Genomic DNA, 15,710 nt, shown 5'->3' on the forward strand with positions numbered 1-15,710 from the left:
GGAGATGAATACACTAAGCAGATTCATAAGGATGTAGGTTGCACTAAGTACTGAGAGATGAAGAAGCTTGCACAGGATAGAGTAGCATGGAGAACTGCATCAAACCAGTCTCTGGACTGAAGACCACAAAAACAACAACGTCATACGAGTATATAGTGTATGACAGCGAGACTGTTAGTGTTTACGCAAGACTGGTTGCTCTGTAGCTACGAGAGTAGATCTGAAGAAGGACGAGACTGCCCGAAACCGGTCGTTTTGGGCCAATGAAACAGCGATCGACAGTCTGAATACTGATTTGTAGGAAATCTGAAATTGGTAATGGTTTGATTTAAATAAAAAATTTTAAACCATACTTTTGTATATTTGGGGTTTCAGACTATCAACATAGTGAGAGTGTGAAAGACAGATTCGTTTTAAACGAACATTCGTTCGGTGGCAAGTAAATCTTGCCGCTTTGCCTGGCTGTTGACAAGGACGACGACAGCGGCGACTCTTCCATCAGCGTAATCTCTTAGGCGCGCCACACCCCTGGACAGTCACGACCACTATGCGAGCACAACGAGAGGGGAGCGGGGGAGGAGAGATGAGTTTAACGAGATTGCCGGCGCGGGGGGTGGCGGGGGCGGCGAGGCGGCGTGGGCAGGGCGCAGTCGCAGACAGCACGCCACGCCACGGCAGCCGACAACACGCCACGCCACGCCACGCCGGGCTTCGACCGCCACAGTCTGCACGCGGCACGCGCGCGCGACACAGCCGCGTCTTGCAGTCGCCGAGCTGATCCGTCGCTCTCTGCTGCCGGCAAAATGGTTACATAAGCAGCGGGCCGGACGCAGCGTTAGTGCAGGGATGTTCACGGGGCCCGCTTGTCTGTGTTTTGAGGGTATGGTGTCACAAGAGCTGTTCCCAGCGCATTATTCCAATCGCGGGACAGTACTCATGCGGAAGTGACTGCACGATGATCTGCATCTTGGCGACTTACTTTTCTGCCTAGCGTGGGTGTGAGCTTTCTTGCTTGTCCATCTGCCTAAGTCGGTGGACACAAACTGGACCAGGAGTTTTCAGCTGGAGCAAGTAGTGCGCGACCTACCTCTACGTTAGGGATCGTGTGTGAAGTGGTTGTTGGAGGAGCTGTGTATCTTGATCATCGAAAGGCGTAGGTGCGTGTCGTACAGTATGGAGCAGAGGACAGAAACTGTACCAGGAGTGTTCAGCTGTACCGAATTTGTGTGCCACCTACCTGTTTGCGGCTGTTGGGACCGCTGGACGCTTCTCGATCCGACAACTGGATGAATCGGTGGTGTAGCACGATACTGTGGCGCAGACTAAACTGGAGTGAACGGTAGACATTCTTCCCGCACGGTTCGGGAGAGAGTGAACTCGCGCTGGGCGCTTATTGATTTCCCAACTGTGTTAAGTGCGTGGTACGGTACGATAAGAGGACAGAGGCAGTTATCAGGCTCCTGGTGCCGTGTGCCGTCCGCAAGCAACAGTTGTCAGCGACGCCACTGCAGCGTACGGTCGGCCGCAGGCGATAACGCGTCGTGTACAGCTTGGACGTTGCAAATAGACGAACTATACGGACCATCGCTGATGGATGAGAGCTGGAACCTTTATGTGTGCCTAGGGCGATTGTGATCTGGCTGTTGTAGCTGCTGCAAGCTTCTTGATTGTCCAGTTGGGGAAGTCTGTGGGACAGTGCGGCACAAGGGCCGAGACAGGTAGTTGTTAGATGTGAGAAGCTGCATCGAGATCTAAAATTGCCAGTGACACCTCTGAGATATAAAGTTTGCTACTGACAGTGGGAGGTCGTTATTAGCTTGGACTTTGTAGCTAGGAGAAGTCCTTGACTCAGTGACTTAGGAAGTCCGTGGGACAGTTCGGCTCAGGTGATAAGGTCTGTTGACTCGTGAGTGACGTAAAGTAGCACCATATAGTGAATAAGTTCGACTCTGTAAGTGGGCAGAGTGCATGGTCTGTACACGGAGGAAGTGTCCCGTTGGAGAGACACTGGCGTGGGAGAGTGGAGACTTCGGGGTGAGGACGGTGTGAGGCGCATGTCGTCGCAGCAGCAGCAGCAGCAGGGAGCGGCTTCCCTGTCGCTGGTGTCCGGGCCCGGAGCGACGGCCCCACCGGGGTCCCCAGACGCGAGGGCCCACGGAATGCCGCCCGCCGCCTCGGCGCACGCAGGAGTTCACGGGAACGTCAACGTGCTGCTCGGAGGGTGCGTACGCTGCCGCACTCGCTCGCTGCTTGCACAGCTTGCGCAAGATAACGCGGCACCGACTCAGAAACGCATTCTCCTCGTGAGCGCCGGACAAACCATCTCATTGTTTCGAAGAAGCTGGCGCTTCGGTTGACTTCACCTTAGTACTTGTGTACGTCGTACGTCCTTGTTGCTATATCTCTACTGTACTGTTGAGCTTGAGTAACGACTCGTACTGTTCGAGTAGTTGACGTCACAGCTTGGGAAATCTCGGGCTTTCCTCGGGCTTACGATCGACGCACGTTCTACAGACATTTATTTGGTGGTACTATCACTATGACATGTCACAGCGTTATTAATATACACATCTGACTTGGCAAGTACGCTCAGTTTTTTTTCATACCTTTTCATAGGTTCAGTATGAAACATCCCCTTAGAAAAATTTTATGAATTACTGTGCTGGTAAACCCTTACGTTATTTGATTTTCGAACAGCTGAGCAGAGCTGAAATTACTCAGACAGTTCTCTCTTTACTTATTCTGTTCATCACTAAACTGACACACAATGTTTTTAGCGCAACGCTATCTTACCTTGAATAATCCCTACAAAAGAATGGCCGTGACTAACAATAACCTATACCTTCCATGAATCACTTACCTCATAAAAATCTCCGTTACTCGAACTACTGCAATACAGAGAGCGCCAAAACCCCCAGCTTAATAAAAGATTCTGACTACTGAAGGCACTAACTACTGATAAGGCCGGCCGGAGTGGCCGAGCGGTTCTAGGCGCTACAGTCTGGAACCGCGTGACCGCAACGGTCGCAGGTTCGAATTCTCCTTCGGGCATGGATGCGTGTGATGTCCTTAGGTTAGTTAGGTTTAATTAGTTCTAAGTTCTAGGGAACTGTTGACCTCAGAAGTTAACTCCCATAGTACTCAAAGCCATTTGAACCATTTGAACTACTGATAGGCGTAGTTAGCAAATGAAAGATTTTGATAGAGAACAAACAATGTATTTACCTTAATAGTGTTCAAAAGTCATCATATATATATCAGTTCATGATATCCAGTCTTACAAATTTCGTTTCTCTGCCGGACACACGTCCAGATCGTCCGCTCTCAAAACTCTGCCATCTCTCTCCCCACATCCACCACTGCTGGCGGTTCACCTCCAACTGCGCAACGCTACGCGCTGTTCACATCCAGCTGCCCAACACTACAATAGCAAATATTCCAAGAATGCAAATCAGCCACAGACTGCACACAGCACAGTCAGTGATTTTCATACAGAGCGCTACGTGGTGTTACCAACATAAAAACCTAAACAGCCTACTTACAAGTACGCCCTCTCCCCCTCCACCCCTTGAGATACACGGCATATGTCAACGCGGTGTTCAAATTGTTCCCAAACTGCAGTGACCACGTCTTCAGTCACAGCTTCCACAGCTACTGTTACGCGATGTCTTAGTTCATTCATTGTTGTTGGTAACGGAGGCACATAAACAGAGTCATTTATAAACCCCCACAAGAAAAATTGGAAATTTGTGGTAAGGTCTTATGGGACCAAACTGCTGAGGTCATCGGTCCCTAAGCTTACACACTACTTAATCTAACTTAAACTAACTTACGCACATCCACACACATGTCGGAGGGATGTTCAAATGGTTCAAATGGCTCTGAGCACTATGGGACTTCACTGCTGAGGTCATCAGTCCCCCAGAACTTAGAAATAATTAAAACTTAGTAACCTAGGGACATCACACACATCCATGCCCGAGGCAGGATTCGAACCTGCGACCGTAGCGGTCCCGCGGCTCCACACTGTAGCGCCTAGAACCGCTCGTCCACTTAGGCCGGCCCAAAGGGAGGACTCGAACCTACGACGGAGGGAGCCGCCCGGACCCCATAAGAAATAATCACATACATTCAGGTCCGGTGACCTTGGAGACCATTAATATAAGGCTGAATAATTTGGCCCAGTGCGATCGATCCATCGTTCAGTAATCCTTTGATTTAAAAAATGGCTCTAGGCACTGTGGGACTTAACATCTGAGGTCATCAGTCTTCTAGACTTAGAACTACTTAATCCAAACTAACCTAAGAACATCACACACATCAATGCCTGAGGTAGGATTCGAACCTGCGACCGTAGCAGCTGCGCTGTTCCGGACTGAAGCGCCTAGAACCGCTCGGTCACAACGGCCGGCGTTTGATTTGAAAATTCCCGCACTTCCAGATGCCAGTGTGGCGGTTCCCCATCCTCTTGGTAAATTAAGTCCCTTGAATCAGTCTGCAACTCTGGAAAAAGGAAGTTCTCAAGCATATCGAGATATGTACAGTGTTCTCGGCAAAGAAAAGTGGACCATACACACTTTCCCGTCGAATTGCAAAAAACATATTAAATTTTGGAGAGTCCCTCTCATGTGGTACAGCTTTATGTCGTTGTTCCGTACCGCATATACTCAAATTATGACGGTTCACCTTTCCATTTCAATGGAATGTTACCTCGTCATTAATGACTAAGCGTGGAAGAAAACTGTCATCCACTATCTTGCCAAGAACGAAATTACAGAAATCGTTGTAGTTTGTCACTTTCACGAAGAGCTTGCAGTAGCTGAATTTTGTGTTGTTTCAAGTATAAATGTCGACGCAACACAAGCCGGATCGACATCGGGGGCATGATGAGCTGGCGAGCTGCACGGCGAACGGATTTCCGTGGACTGTTTGTGAAACTATGACGGATGCGTTAGATGTCTGTGTCAGCCAGTCGGGAAGGGCCCGGCGATTTGCCGTTACACAAACAACCTGTTTCTCGGAATTGTTCATGCCATCCTCTAATGTTCTGTGCTGCAGGAGGTTCCACTCCATACCTAGTACGAAAGTCACGCTGAACAGTTATTACTGACACGCACTGCGCAAAGCGAAGAACATAAAACGCTTTCTGTTGTCCCGACACCATTTTTACTAGAACAGTGGGCGCACACTGCTGCTACCTAGCAACAACCATGTAAAACTCGACAGTTTGCTCTTTCCAACAGTACATCGTTCACGCACTTATCTCAAATAACACAATAATTATGATTTTTTAGGTCGGATGATTCTTTTTGATATATTGTGCACTTTAATCATAAAAATAATCGTGAAACACGTACTGTAGTATCCTATAGCGCGCATGTCATATGTACACAGAACCACTAATTAATGCAGGGTGAACCAGAGCTCCACCGACAAACTTCCAGAGGTTGTTCAAGGATATCTTCAGAGAATTTACGTATAGTGGACCCCGGTCTCCAGTCTCGATACTGAGAAATAACGTACATATGATTCTAAGAACATTATTATATTATGTTATGAGACAAAAGACGCTTCTGTGCTTGATTATATTGTTTATTGTTCTAGACCTATTTCAGCATGACTGCTATATTCAGGTCATCTATGAAAATTACATAATTTGGTACAATTTTTCAAAATTGTAATTAGATGTTTAACGCATTATAAAATTAGGGACTTTTACATACTTTAGGTGGTCTTGATTCGCAAATGTCATCAGTGTCTCAGTTGCTGTTACACTATTGTGTAAGTTTACTCCTTTGATGTTGTTGGAGCTATAGTAGATATTAAACATTTTGTTGGAGCAGTTACGTATGTAGATGTATAACTATGGAAGTCGGTTTTATAATGACGTTTGGTGTATTGACAATTGAATCAGCGATGTTCCATGGTTACCGACTGTTTTCTTTTTTGGTATTCTCTAGGTCATAATTTTGTTATTTCCACTACATTATATTACTCGTGTGAAATAAACTATTATAATTCGACAGTGACATGAAAAACTGCTTCAAAATAAAAAGTTTAACGTCTACTACAGATCCAGCAGCATCAAAGGAGCAAACTTATGCAACAGTTTGAAAGAAAATGAGACTCGATGTCAGATGGACATCAAGACCAGCTGATATACGTAACAAAGCATTAAAGTATCTACTTAAAATTTTTCAAATTTATATCAAATCATGTGATTTTCCCAGATAACCTGAAGATGTTAATCATGCCGAAATGGGTCTGTAGTAATGGACAATATGATCAAATAAAGCAGCTCTTTGGTCTCGTTACATTATTATAATAATGTCCTTATTTGACTTATACCACGCAGCGGACCGGATAGTTTCTGTGCAAATACCGTAATAACAATGAAAAATACTGTTTTGAGCGATCATCATAACGTGCAGCACATCCTGTTTCTCCTAGGTGCTGGTATACAGATACAAAAGAACTCTGACGTGTCTGCCGTGGTTGCGAGACCAGCTCAACATAGCGAACGTCCTGCCACTCGTCCGCTGTACTCTGTGAAACCAAACACCAAGTGCATATCGCTCAACTCTTCTCAAGCAAACCTATCCATACCGCTGTGTGCCACTCTTAAAATACAATTAACACTACTGGAAAAACAAAGCAGAGACACAACACTGTAGTACTGAAGGCAGACTTAAAGGCGAAGAGTAAAGTGAGCATTATCGTCGAATAAAATGTTCTCGGGTTTCCAACCACGTGAATTGCTTAAAACTACACGGGTTTTCGGCCAAGCACTCCTTGGCCATTGTCAAGTGTTATGACTGCCAGTGGGCTGTTGGTGCGCCCTTATATGCGCTAACTGTCGGCTGTGACGTCACTGATTTCCGTCACATTGCCATATATGGGCATGTTTTGAGTCGGCGTTCGATGTGCCCTCTTCAGCCGCGCGATCACTGAATCCCACGCAGCGTTGAGCTGCAAGCCACCGTCTCTATATTCCAGAATTTGAAACACGAACATCTGCTAGCATGAGTTTCTTAGAAGTAGATACCTTAGGGGTTGCGTAGCAACTCAAATCGCTTGATATGGGCAAGTCTTCAGGTCCAGATTGTATACCGATTAGGTTCCTTTCAGATTACGCTGATACTATAGCTCCCTACTTAGCACTCATATACAACCGCTCGCTCACCGATAGATCTGTACCTACAGATTGGAAAATTGCGCAGGTCGCACCAGTGTTCAAGAAGGGTAGTAGGAGTAATCCATTTAACTACAGACCTATATCATTGACGTCGGTTTGCAGTAGTGTTTTGGAGCATATACTGTATTCAAACATTATGAATCACCTCGAAGGGAACGATCTATTGACACGTAATCAGCATGGCTTCAGAAGACATCGCTCTTGTGCAACGCACCTAGCTCTTTATTCGCACGAAGTAATGGCCGCTAATGACAGGGGATCTCAAGTTGATTCCGTATTTCTAGATTTCCGGAAAGCTTTTGACACCGTTCCTCATAAGCGACTTCTAATCAAGCTGCGGAGCTATGGGGTATCGTCTCAGTTGTGCGACTGGATTCGTGATTTCCTGTCAGGAAGGTCGCAGTTCGTAGTAATAGACGGCAAATCATCGAGTAAAACTGAAGTGATATCAGGTGTTCCCAGGGAAGCGTCTTGGGACCTCTACTGTTCCTGATCTATATAAATGACCTGGCTGACAATCTGAGCAGTTCTCTTAGACTGTTCGCAGATGATGCTGTAATTTACCGTCTAGTAAGGTCATCCGAAGACCAGTATCAGCTGCAAAGCGATTTAGAAAATATTGCTGTATGGTGTGTCAGGTGGTAGTTGACGCTAAATAACGAAAAGTGTGAGATGATCCTCATGAGTTCCAAAAGAAATCCGTTGGAATTCGATTACTCGATAAATAGTACAAGTCTCAAGGCTGTCAATTCAACCAAGTACCTGGGTGTTAAAATTACGAACAACTTCAGTTGGAAGGACCACATAGATAATATTGTCTGGAAGGCGAGCCAAAGGTTGCGTTTCATTGGCAGGACACTTAGAAGATGCAACAAGTCCACTAAAGAGACAGCTTACACTACACTCGTTCATCTTCTGTTAGAATATTGCTGCGCGGTGTGGGATCCTTACCAGGTGGGATTGACGGAGGACGTCGAAAGGGTGAAAAAGGGCAGCTCGTTTTGTATTATCGCGTTATAGGGGAGAGAGTGTGGCAGATATGATACACGAGTTGGGATGTAAGTCATTACAGCATAGACGTTTTTCGTCGCGGCGAGACCTTTTTACGAAATTTCAGTCACCAACTTTCTCTTCCGAATTCGAAAATATTTTGTTGAGCCCAACCTACATAGGTAGGAATGATCATCAAAATAAAATAAGAGAAATCAGAGCTCGAACAGAAAGGTTTAGGTGTTCGTTTTTCCCGCTCGCTGTTCGGGAGTGGAATAGTAGAGAGATAGTATGATTGTGGTTCGATGGACCCTCTGCCAAGCACTTATATGTGAATTGCAGAGTAGTCATGTAGATGTAGATGTAGGGTGTTTGCGGTAATTTTTATTTCAATAGCTTCCTTTATTAAACTGTCCCAGAAGCCGTTAGTGCGAGCCACGACAGAGGTATCGTCAAACTTCACATTTAAGAGCTTTCTAACGCATGCTCAGCTAACGCAGATTTCTCTGGATAGCGTAGGCGACAATACCTCTCATGTTCTTTCCTGCGTTGTTCCACAGTGCGCACTGATTGTCCGATGTACTTCTGGCCACACTCACAAGGTATTTCGTAGACTCCAGGTGTTCCGAGACCTGCTGCGTCTTTAAATGGTCTCAGTAATTGACGGATTTTCGTTGGGGGCCTGAAGATGGATTTGATCTTGTGTCTTTTCAACAGGCGGCTTATCTTGCCCGACACAGAGCCACAGAATGGCAGCAAAGCAAGCTTATTTTCCTGCTCTTCGTCGGTGGTCTTAATGTGATATTTCCCAGAAATCACTTCCCTTGCGTAGGTGGCTCAGTTCATGGGGCAGGTTATCGTCGTCTGATATTACTCTTGCACGATGCACCAATGTTTGCAATACTGTGCGCTTCTGTGCTGGATGATAATGGCTGATACCGTGCAGGTACTGGTCTGTGTAGGTGGTTTTTCTGTAGACGCTGTGTGTGGCCAAGGCACCCATCTCGTTTACGGTGGACAAGGACGTCGAGGAAGTGCAATGCATTATCTTTTTCCACCTCCATGGTGAACTGGATATTACTGTTGATAGCATTGAGGTGTTCCAAAATCTCGTCTAGTTTCTCGCGTTCGTGTGGCCAAATGACGAACGTGTCGTCAACGTATCGAAAGAAACACTTCGGCTTCAATGGCGCATGAGAGGTTTTGCAACAGCTGAGGCCAACGGGCTACCCATTGCTACGCCGTTTGTCTGATCGTAATACTGGCCTTTGTACACTAAATAGGAGGACGTAAGAGTGGGGCAAAATACCAATTGACGCGGTTGGAAACCCGAGAACATTTTATTCAATGTTATCGCCGCGAGACTCTGCATTCATACAGAATTACTGTTGTCACCGTGAGTGAATGGAATAAGTTTATTTCCATTGACGACAGCGCATACCGTCGGCATCAGCACTGCTATACTCTGTTTGCAGAGTACTTCAGGTATACAGCTGATTGGGGCAAGAAAACAAACGAACTGCAATAACTCTGTAACGAGCCGCCTAAGACCTTGGGTCCCTGATGACAAAACGCTGAGAAGTATTCTGCAACAACCTTTGAAGATTTGTCGATGGAGCTGCGGTTGACCATCCATATAAATAAATAATCACTATCACGGTTTAATTCAGTGTGGTGACGTATGTTGGTACTGTCTTCACAACGAAAGGTTCCTTCCCGACCCGAAATATATTAATTCTTAAATGTGTGACCGCCAAAAACTAACGACGTGACGGCACTGACAGTCTACAACGTGGATGGCGTTTTTTTTATTCTAACGATCGCAAATATTACCAGTTTAATATAATTTATTTCTTGTATGAGACATTCAATCCCCAATTAATATTCGTTCTTCTTTCATCTGAATGTTAATACCTAGATTTGAAGCTGATTAACTTCTTTACACGTTATTCTGGTACGTGAAGAGGGTCAGAAATTCTCATTTGTAACTCACTTGATAAATTATTATAGTCTCTAATAACAAAACTAAACTCGGTATTCGGTCCAGATTTGAGTAGTATTTTTGAAGGACAATACTTTAGACATTGACTGTTATCTCTGCACAAAAAAATCACGACAAATATTTATATACGGTATCTATATAGACTTCGATCAGAAATCGGTAGCTAAGGTAGAATATTCCAAATGTCTAGGTGTATGCATTGATGAGGGGTTGAACTGGAAAAAACACACTGAAGATCTGCTGAAACGTCTGAGTTTAGCTACTTATTCCATTAGGATCATTGCAAAATGGGTCTGAGCACTATGGGACTTAACACCTGAGGTCATCAGTCCCCTAGAACGTAGAACTACTTAAACCTAGCTAACATAAGGACATCACACACATCCATGACCGAGGCAGGATTCGAACCTGCGACGGTAGCGGTCGCGCGGTTCCAGACTGTAGCGCCTAGAACCGCTCGTCCACGCCGGCCGGCAGGGTCACTGCAAAGTTTTGCGATATACATCTCAGTAAATTAGCTTACCACGCCTATTTTCATTCTCTGCTTTCGTATGGCATCATATTCTGGGGTAACTCATCATTGAGTACAAGAGTGTTCATTACACAAAAGAGTGTAATCAGAGTAATTGCTGGAGATCTTCACCTGTAGCCTCACAATATATATATATTCGCTTGTGAAATTTGTTATTAACAATCCGAACGAATTCAAAAGTAATAGCTTAACATTTGAGGTCATCAGTCCCCTAGACTTAGAACTACTTAAACCTATCTAACCTAAGGACATCACGCACATCCATGCCGAGGCAGGATTCGAACCTCCGAGTGTAGTATCAGCGCGGTTCAGGACTGAAGCGCCTAGAACCGCTCGGCCACAATGGCCGGCGGTGCTGGATGGCACAGGATGTTGCAGCGAATCGATTACTTATTCTTGAAGACGCAGAAGTGAGGGGATTAGATGTGCTTGGTGCACAATGATGCGATCCTCCCTTGTAGTCGTCAGAAGTAAACAACTAGAGCCTTGACGACGAGTATTCCTGCACTAAGCTGTCCAACATCGGTTACACTATCACATTCGAACGCCTCACAGATCCGCACTGGAACAGATGGCGAAACTGAAAGCCACTATTAGGCTCCTTTGAAAGATGCTGATAGCGCTGTCTTACACGAGTATGCGGCATATCCGTGTCCTTCACTTTTTATGTCAGAGTGTCTTTATACATCATCTTGTCATTCGATGTGTTACCTGGTGAACTTTTTTGTCAGTCTTAGGAGCATGTCAAATCGTTCACGTTTAGGTAACAGATTATCAGGCTGGTATCAGTAAAACCTACCTCTGTATAGGGCATACTTCATCAAATATTACTCTTGACAATCGTATAAATATGAGAGTTGCTTGTATCACGTATTTAAGACTGAACCGGAAAGCAACACGAAATAGAAATTGATACGCACATCCATAATAGAAGGCATGATTGACCGATGACTGAAATCAGTAAGAACCATTGTAATTTCTAATAACGGCTAGATTTACCATTCCATACGACAGAAACACTTGAGAAGCTAGTGAATCTTCTACCTCACAAAGCAATTATTTAATGAGAAATTCTTGTAAATACAGAGGTGACATGAGCAAATATGTTACGTAATTTTGTGACAAAAGACACATCCATCGTTATCTTCGTCACATCGTGTAAAAACCTCGAACGTTGTGCTAACAGACATGACAGACCAACTATTGTCAAGGCCTCGAGATGAATACTGCATCATTGTTAGCAGTGCTAGTGAGGACGTAACTGAAACTGAGTAGTGTACGCTATGTTACGAGGCTAAATTGTGGCGAGACTGTTTTGTTCGGCTTATCATTAAGCTGAAGCCTACGATAGGACAAACAGAAAGATTGTACATACCTCACAAGGGCGACCAAGGTTTCCACATGTCACGCCGGCCCATGTCTGAAACAAGATTATATTGTAATTATGGTGTGGTAGGAAAAGTTTCACAAGAAAAGTACTACATCTACGTATATACTATCCGGTGAAAAGTATCCGGAGATCTATTAGCGCACATTAATATGATATGTGTCCACCATTCGCCTTTATAACGGCTTCAAGTCTGCTGGGGATTGTTGTAGTAAGGTGTCTGAATATCCTTGGAGGAATGGCAGCCTATTCCTTCTACAGAGACGAAAACACAGAAGGTACTGAGTGTCCACGGTAACTTGACGATTTCAGTGGAGCTGCTAGAAAAGGAAAAAAAAATCGTGACTACTCGAAAGACATTAATTTGTCTCCGACCGCTTCCAAGGCTGCCCGTAGACGCGAAGTATTACTGTAAACATGGTTCAGGGTGATGGTGCCAACACAGCGGGAAACAGCTCCAAGTCACAGCTCCTCACGTTCGGGAAGTTCTGATGCAGGGGCATAACACTCCTCCTGCCTTTCCCGACAACCATCTTGCGAATCGTCAACTCGTTGTGGGCAAGCTGTACTGATGTTGGATGATGGGGTCATTCTAAATGCGTTTCGTTGGGTCAAGTTCGGACTCTGGGCAGGCCAGTCCATTTCGGGTATATTAATGTCCACAAACCATTGCCTCATAGCCCGCTGCGAGATAGTGTGGTACAATCCCACGCCGATATAAGCAATCATCGACTCCGAGTTGTTTCTCTACGTCATGCAATCCACAACGCAGTGGAATGTGTTCATTTCCTTCCGCATATAGCGCTTTCCTAAGCGCAATAAGTAGACCACACCTTAACCACTGAAACCACCCCATATTGCAACACAACATCGTACGGGCGATGAAACACGGGTGGCCTACGTCACACCAGAATCAAGGCAACAGTCCATGGTATTGTTCGTCTGTATGGGACCCTTACCAGTTGGGTCCGATTCAAGAGATTGAGAAGGTCCAAAGAAGAGCGGCAAGATTCGTGACTAGTACATTTAGCCATCGCGAGAACGTTACAAATCTCGTAGAAAGTTTGAAGTGGCACACACTTGCAGATAGACGACGCGCTAAAAAGAAGGGCTGTTCACTAAATTCCGAAATCCGATCTTCAATGAGGATGTAGCGCATATACACACCTGGAAATTGAAATAAGAACACCGTGAATTCATTGTCCCAGGAAGGGGAAACTTTATTGACACATTCCTGGGGTCAGATACATTACATGATCACACTGACAGAACCACAGGCACATAGACACAGGCAACAGAGCATGCACAATGTCGGCACTAGTACAATGTATATCCACCTTTAGCAGCAATGCAGGCTGCTATTCTCCCATGGAGACGATCGTAGAGATGCTGGATGTAGTCCTGTGGAACGGCTTGCCATGCCATTTCCACCTCGCGCCTCAATTGGTCCAGCGTTCGTGCTGGACGTGCAGACCGCGTGAGACGACGCTTCATCCAGTCCCAAACATGCTCAATGGGGGACAGATCCGGAGATCTTGCTGGCCAGGGTAGTTGACTTACACCTTCTAGAGCACGTTGGGTGGCACGGGATACATGCGGATGTGCATTGTCCTGTTGGAACAGCAAGTTCCCTTGCCGGTCTAGGAATGGTAGAACGATGGGTTCGATGACGGTTTGGATGTACCGTGCACTATTCAGTGTCCCCTCGACGATCACCAGAGGTGTACGGCCAGTGTAGGAGATCGCTCCCCACACCATGATGCTGGGTGTTGGCCCTGTGTGCCTCGGTCGTATGCAGTCCTGATTGTGGCGCTCACCTGCACGGCGCCAAACACGCATACGACCATCATTGGCACCAAGGCAGAAGCGACTCTCATCGCTGAAGACGACACGTCTCCATTCGTCCCTCCATTCACGCCTGTCGCGACACCACTGGAGGCGGGCTGCACGATGTTGGGGCGTGAGCGGAAGACGGCCTAACGGTGTGCGGGACCGTAGCCCAGCTTCATGGACACGGTTGCGAATGGTCCTCGCCGATACCCCAGGAGCAACAGTGTCCCTAATTTGCTGGGAAGTGGCGGTGCGGTCCCCTACGGCACTACGTAGGATCCTACGGTCTTGGCGTGCATCCGTGCGTCGCTGCGGTCCGGTCCCAGGTCGACGGTCACGTGCACCTTCCGCCGACCACTGGCGACAACATCGATGTACTGTGGAGACCTCACGCCCCACGTGTTGAGCAATTCGGCGGTACGTCCAACCGGCCTCCCGCATGCCCACTATACGCCCTCGCTCAAAGTCCGTCAACTGCACATACGGTTCACGTCCACGCTGTCGCGGCATGCTACCAGTGTTAAAGACTGCGCTGGAGCTCCGTATGCCACGGCAAACTGGCTGACACTGACGGCGGCGGTGCACAAATGCTGCGCAGCTAGCGCCATTCGACGGCCAACACCGCGGTTCCTGGTGTATCCGCTGTGCCGTGCGTGTGATCATTGCTTGTACAGCCCTCTCGCAGTGTCCGGAGCAAGTATGGTGGGTCTGACACACCGGTGTCAATGTGTTCTTTTTCCATTTCCAGGAGTGTATTATTACCATAAAGTTTTAAATCGCTCAATGATCACCGTTCAATGATAAGGTAAATTAGAACTCGTACTGTTGCGTCCAGACAGTCGTTTTTCCCTCGCGCGATTCGCAAGTGGAACAGAGGGGGGTGGGTGGGGGTTTGAGAAATATCACTTTGGCGCGAATTGTGCCCTCCGCCACACACCGCTTGGTGCGGAGTATATATGTATATGTAGATACTCCGAAATGCTCGACTGTCCCTGTCCGTCAGTGCATAAGGCCTGCGTGGTTTGGGTTAGCTGTGGTTGTTCCTTCGCCTTTATGCAGTCACATCACCAACAATATACACTACTGGCCATTAAAATTGCTACACCACGAAGATGACGTGCTAAAGATGCGAAATTTAATCGACAGGAAGAAAATGCTGTGAGATGCAAATGATTAGCTTTTCAGAGCATTCACACAAGGTTGGTAAAACGTTGTTGTGATGCCCACGTAAGGAGGAGAAATGCGTACCATCACATATCCGTCTTTGATAAAGGTCGGATTGTAGCCTATCGCGATTGCGGTTTATCGTATCGCGACATTGCTGCTCGCGTTGGTCGAGATCCAGTAACTATTAGCAGAATATGGAATCGGTGGGTTCAGGAGGGTAATACGGAACGCCGTACCGGATACCAAAGGCCTCGTATCACTAACAGTCGAGATGACAGGCATCTTATCCGCATAGCTGTAACGGATCGAGTAGCCACGTTTCAATGCCTGAGTCAACAGATGGGGACGTTTGCAAGACAACAACCATCTGCACGAACAGTTCGACGACGTTTGCAGCATCATGGACTATCAGCTCCGAGACCAGGAGATCATGGCTGCGGTTACCCTCGACGCTGCATCACAGACAGGAGTGCCTGCGATGGTGTACTCAACGACGAATGTGGGTGCACGAATGGCAAAACGTCATTTTTTGGGATGAATCCAGTTCTGTTTACAGCATCATGATGGTCGCATCCGTGTTTGGCGACATCGTGGTGAACGTACATTG

The 15,710-nt window shown here is 46.5% G+C and overlaps 1 protein-coding gene across 1 annotated transcript in view; it reads left to right on the forward strand.

The window, feature by feature from the left end:
• Positions 1–756: 756 nt before the first annotated feature.
• Positions 757–15,710, forward strand: part of LOC126272293 (uncharacterized) — a 432,354-nt gene continuing 417,400 nt past the window's right edge. Inside the window, exon 1 of the mRNA XM_049975057.1 lies at positions 757–2,221. Within this exon, the coding sequence (XP_049831014.1) occupies positions 2,055–2,221 (167 nt within the window). The 5' untranslated portion in view covers positions 757–2,054. The remainder of the gene's footprint in view (positions 2,222–15,710) is intronic.

Source organism: Schistocerca gregaria, chromosome 5, assembly GCF_023897955.1.
Source record: "Schistocerca gregaria isolate iqSchGreg1 chromosome 5, iqSchGreg1.2, whole genome shotgun sequence".
Lineage (NCBI taxonomy): Eukaryota > Metazoa > Arthropoda > Insecta > Orthoptera > Acrididae > Schistocerca > Schistocerca gregaria.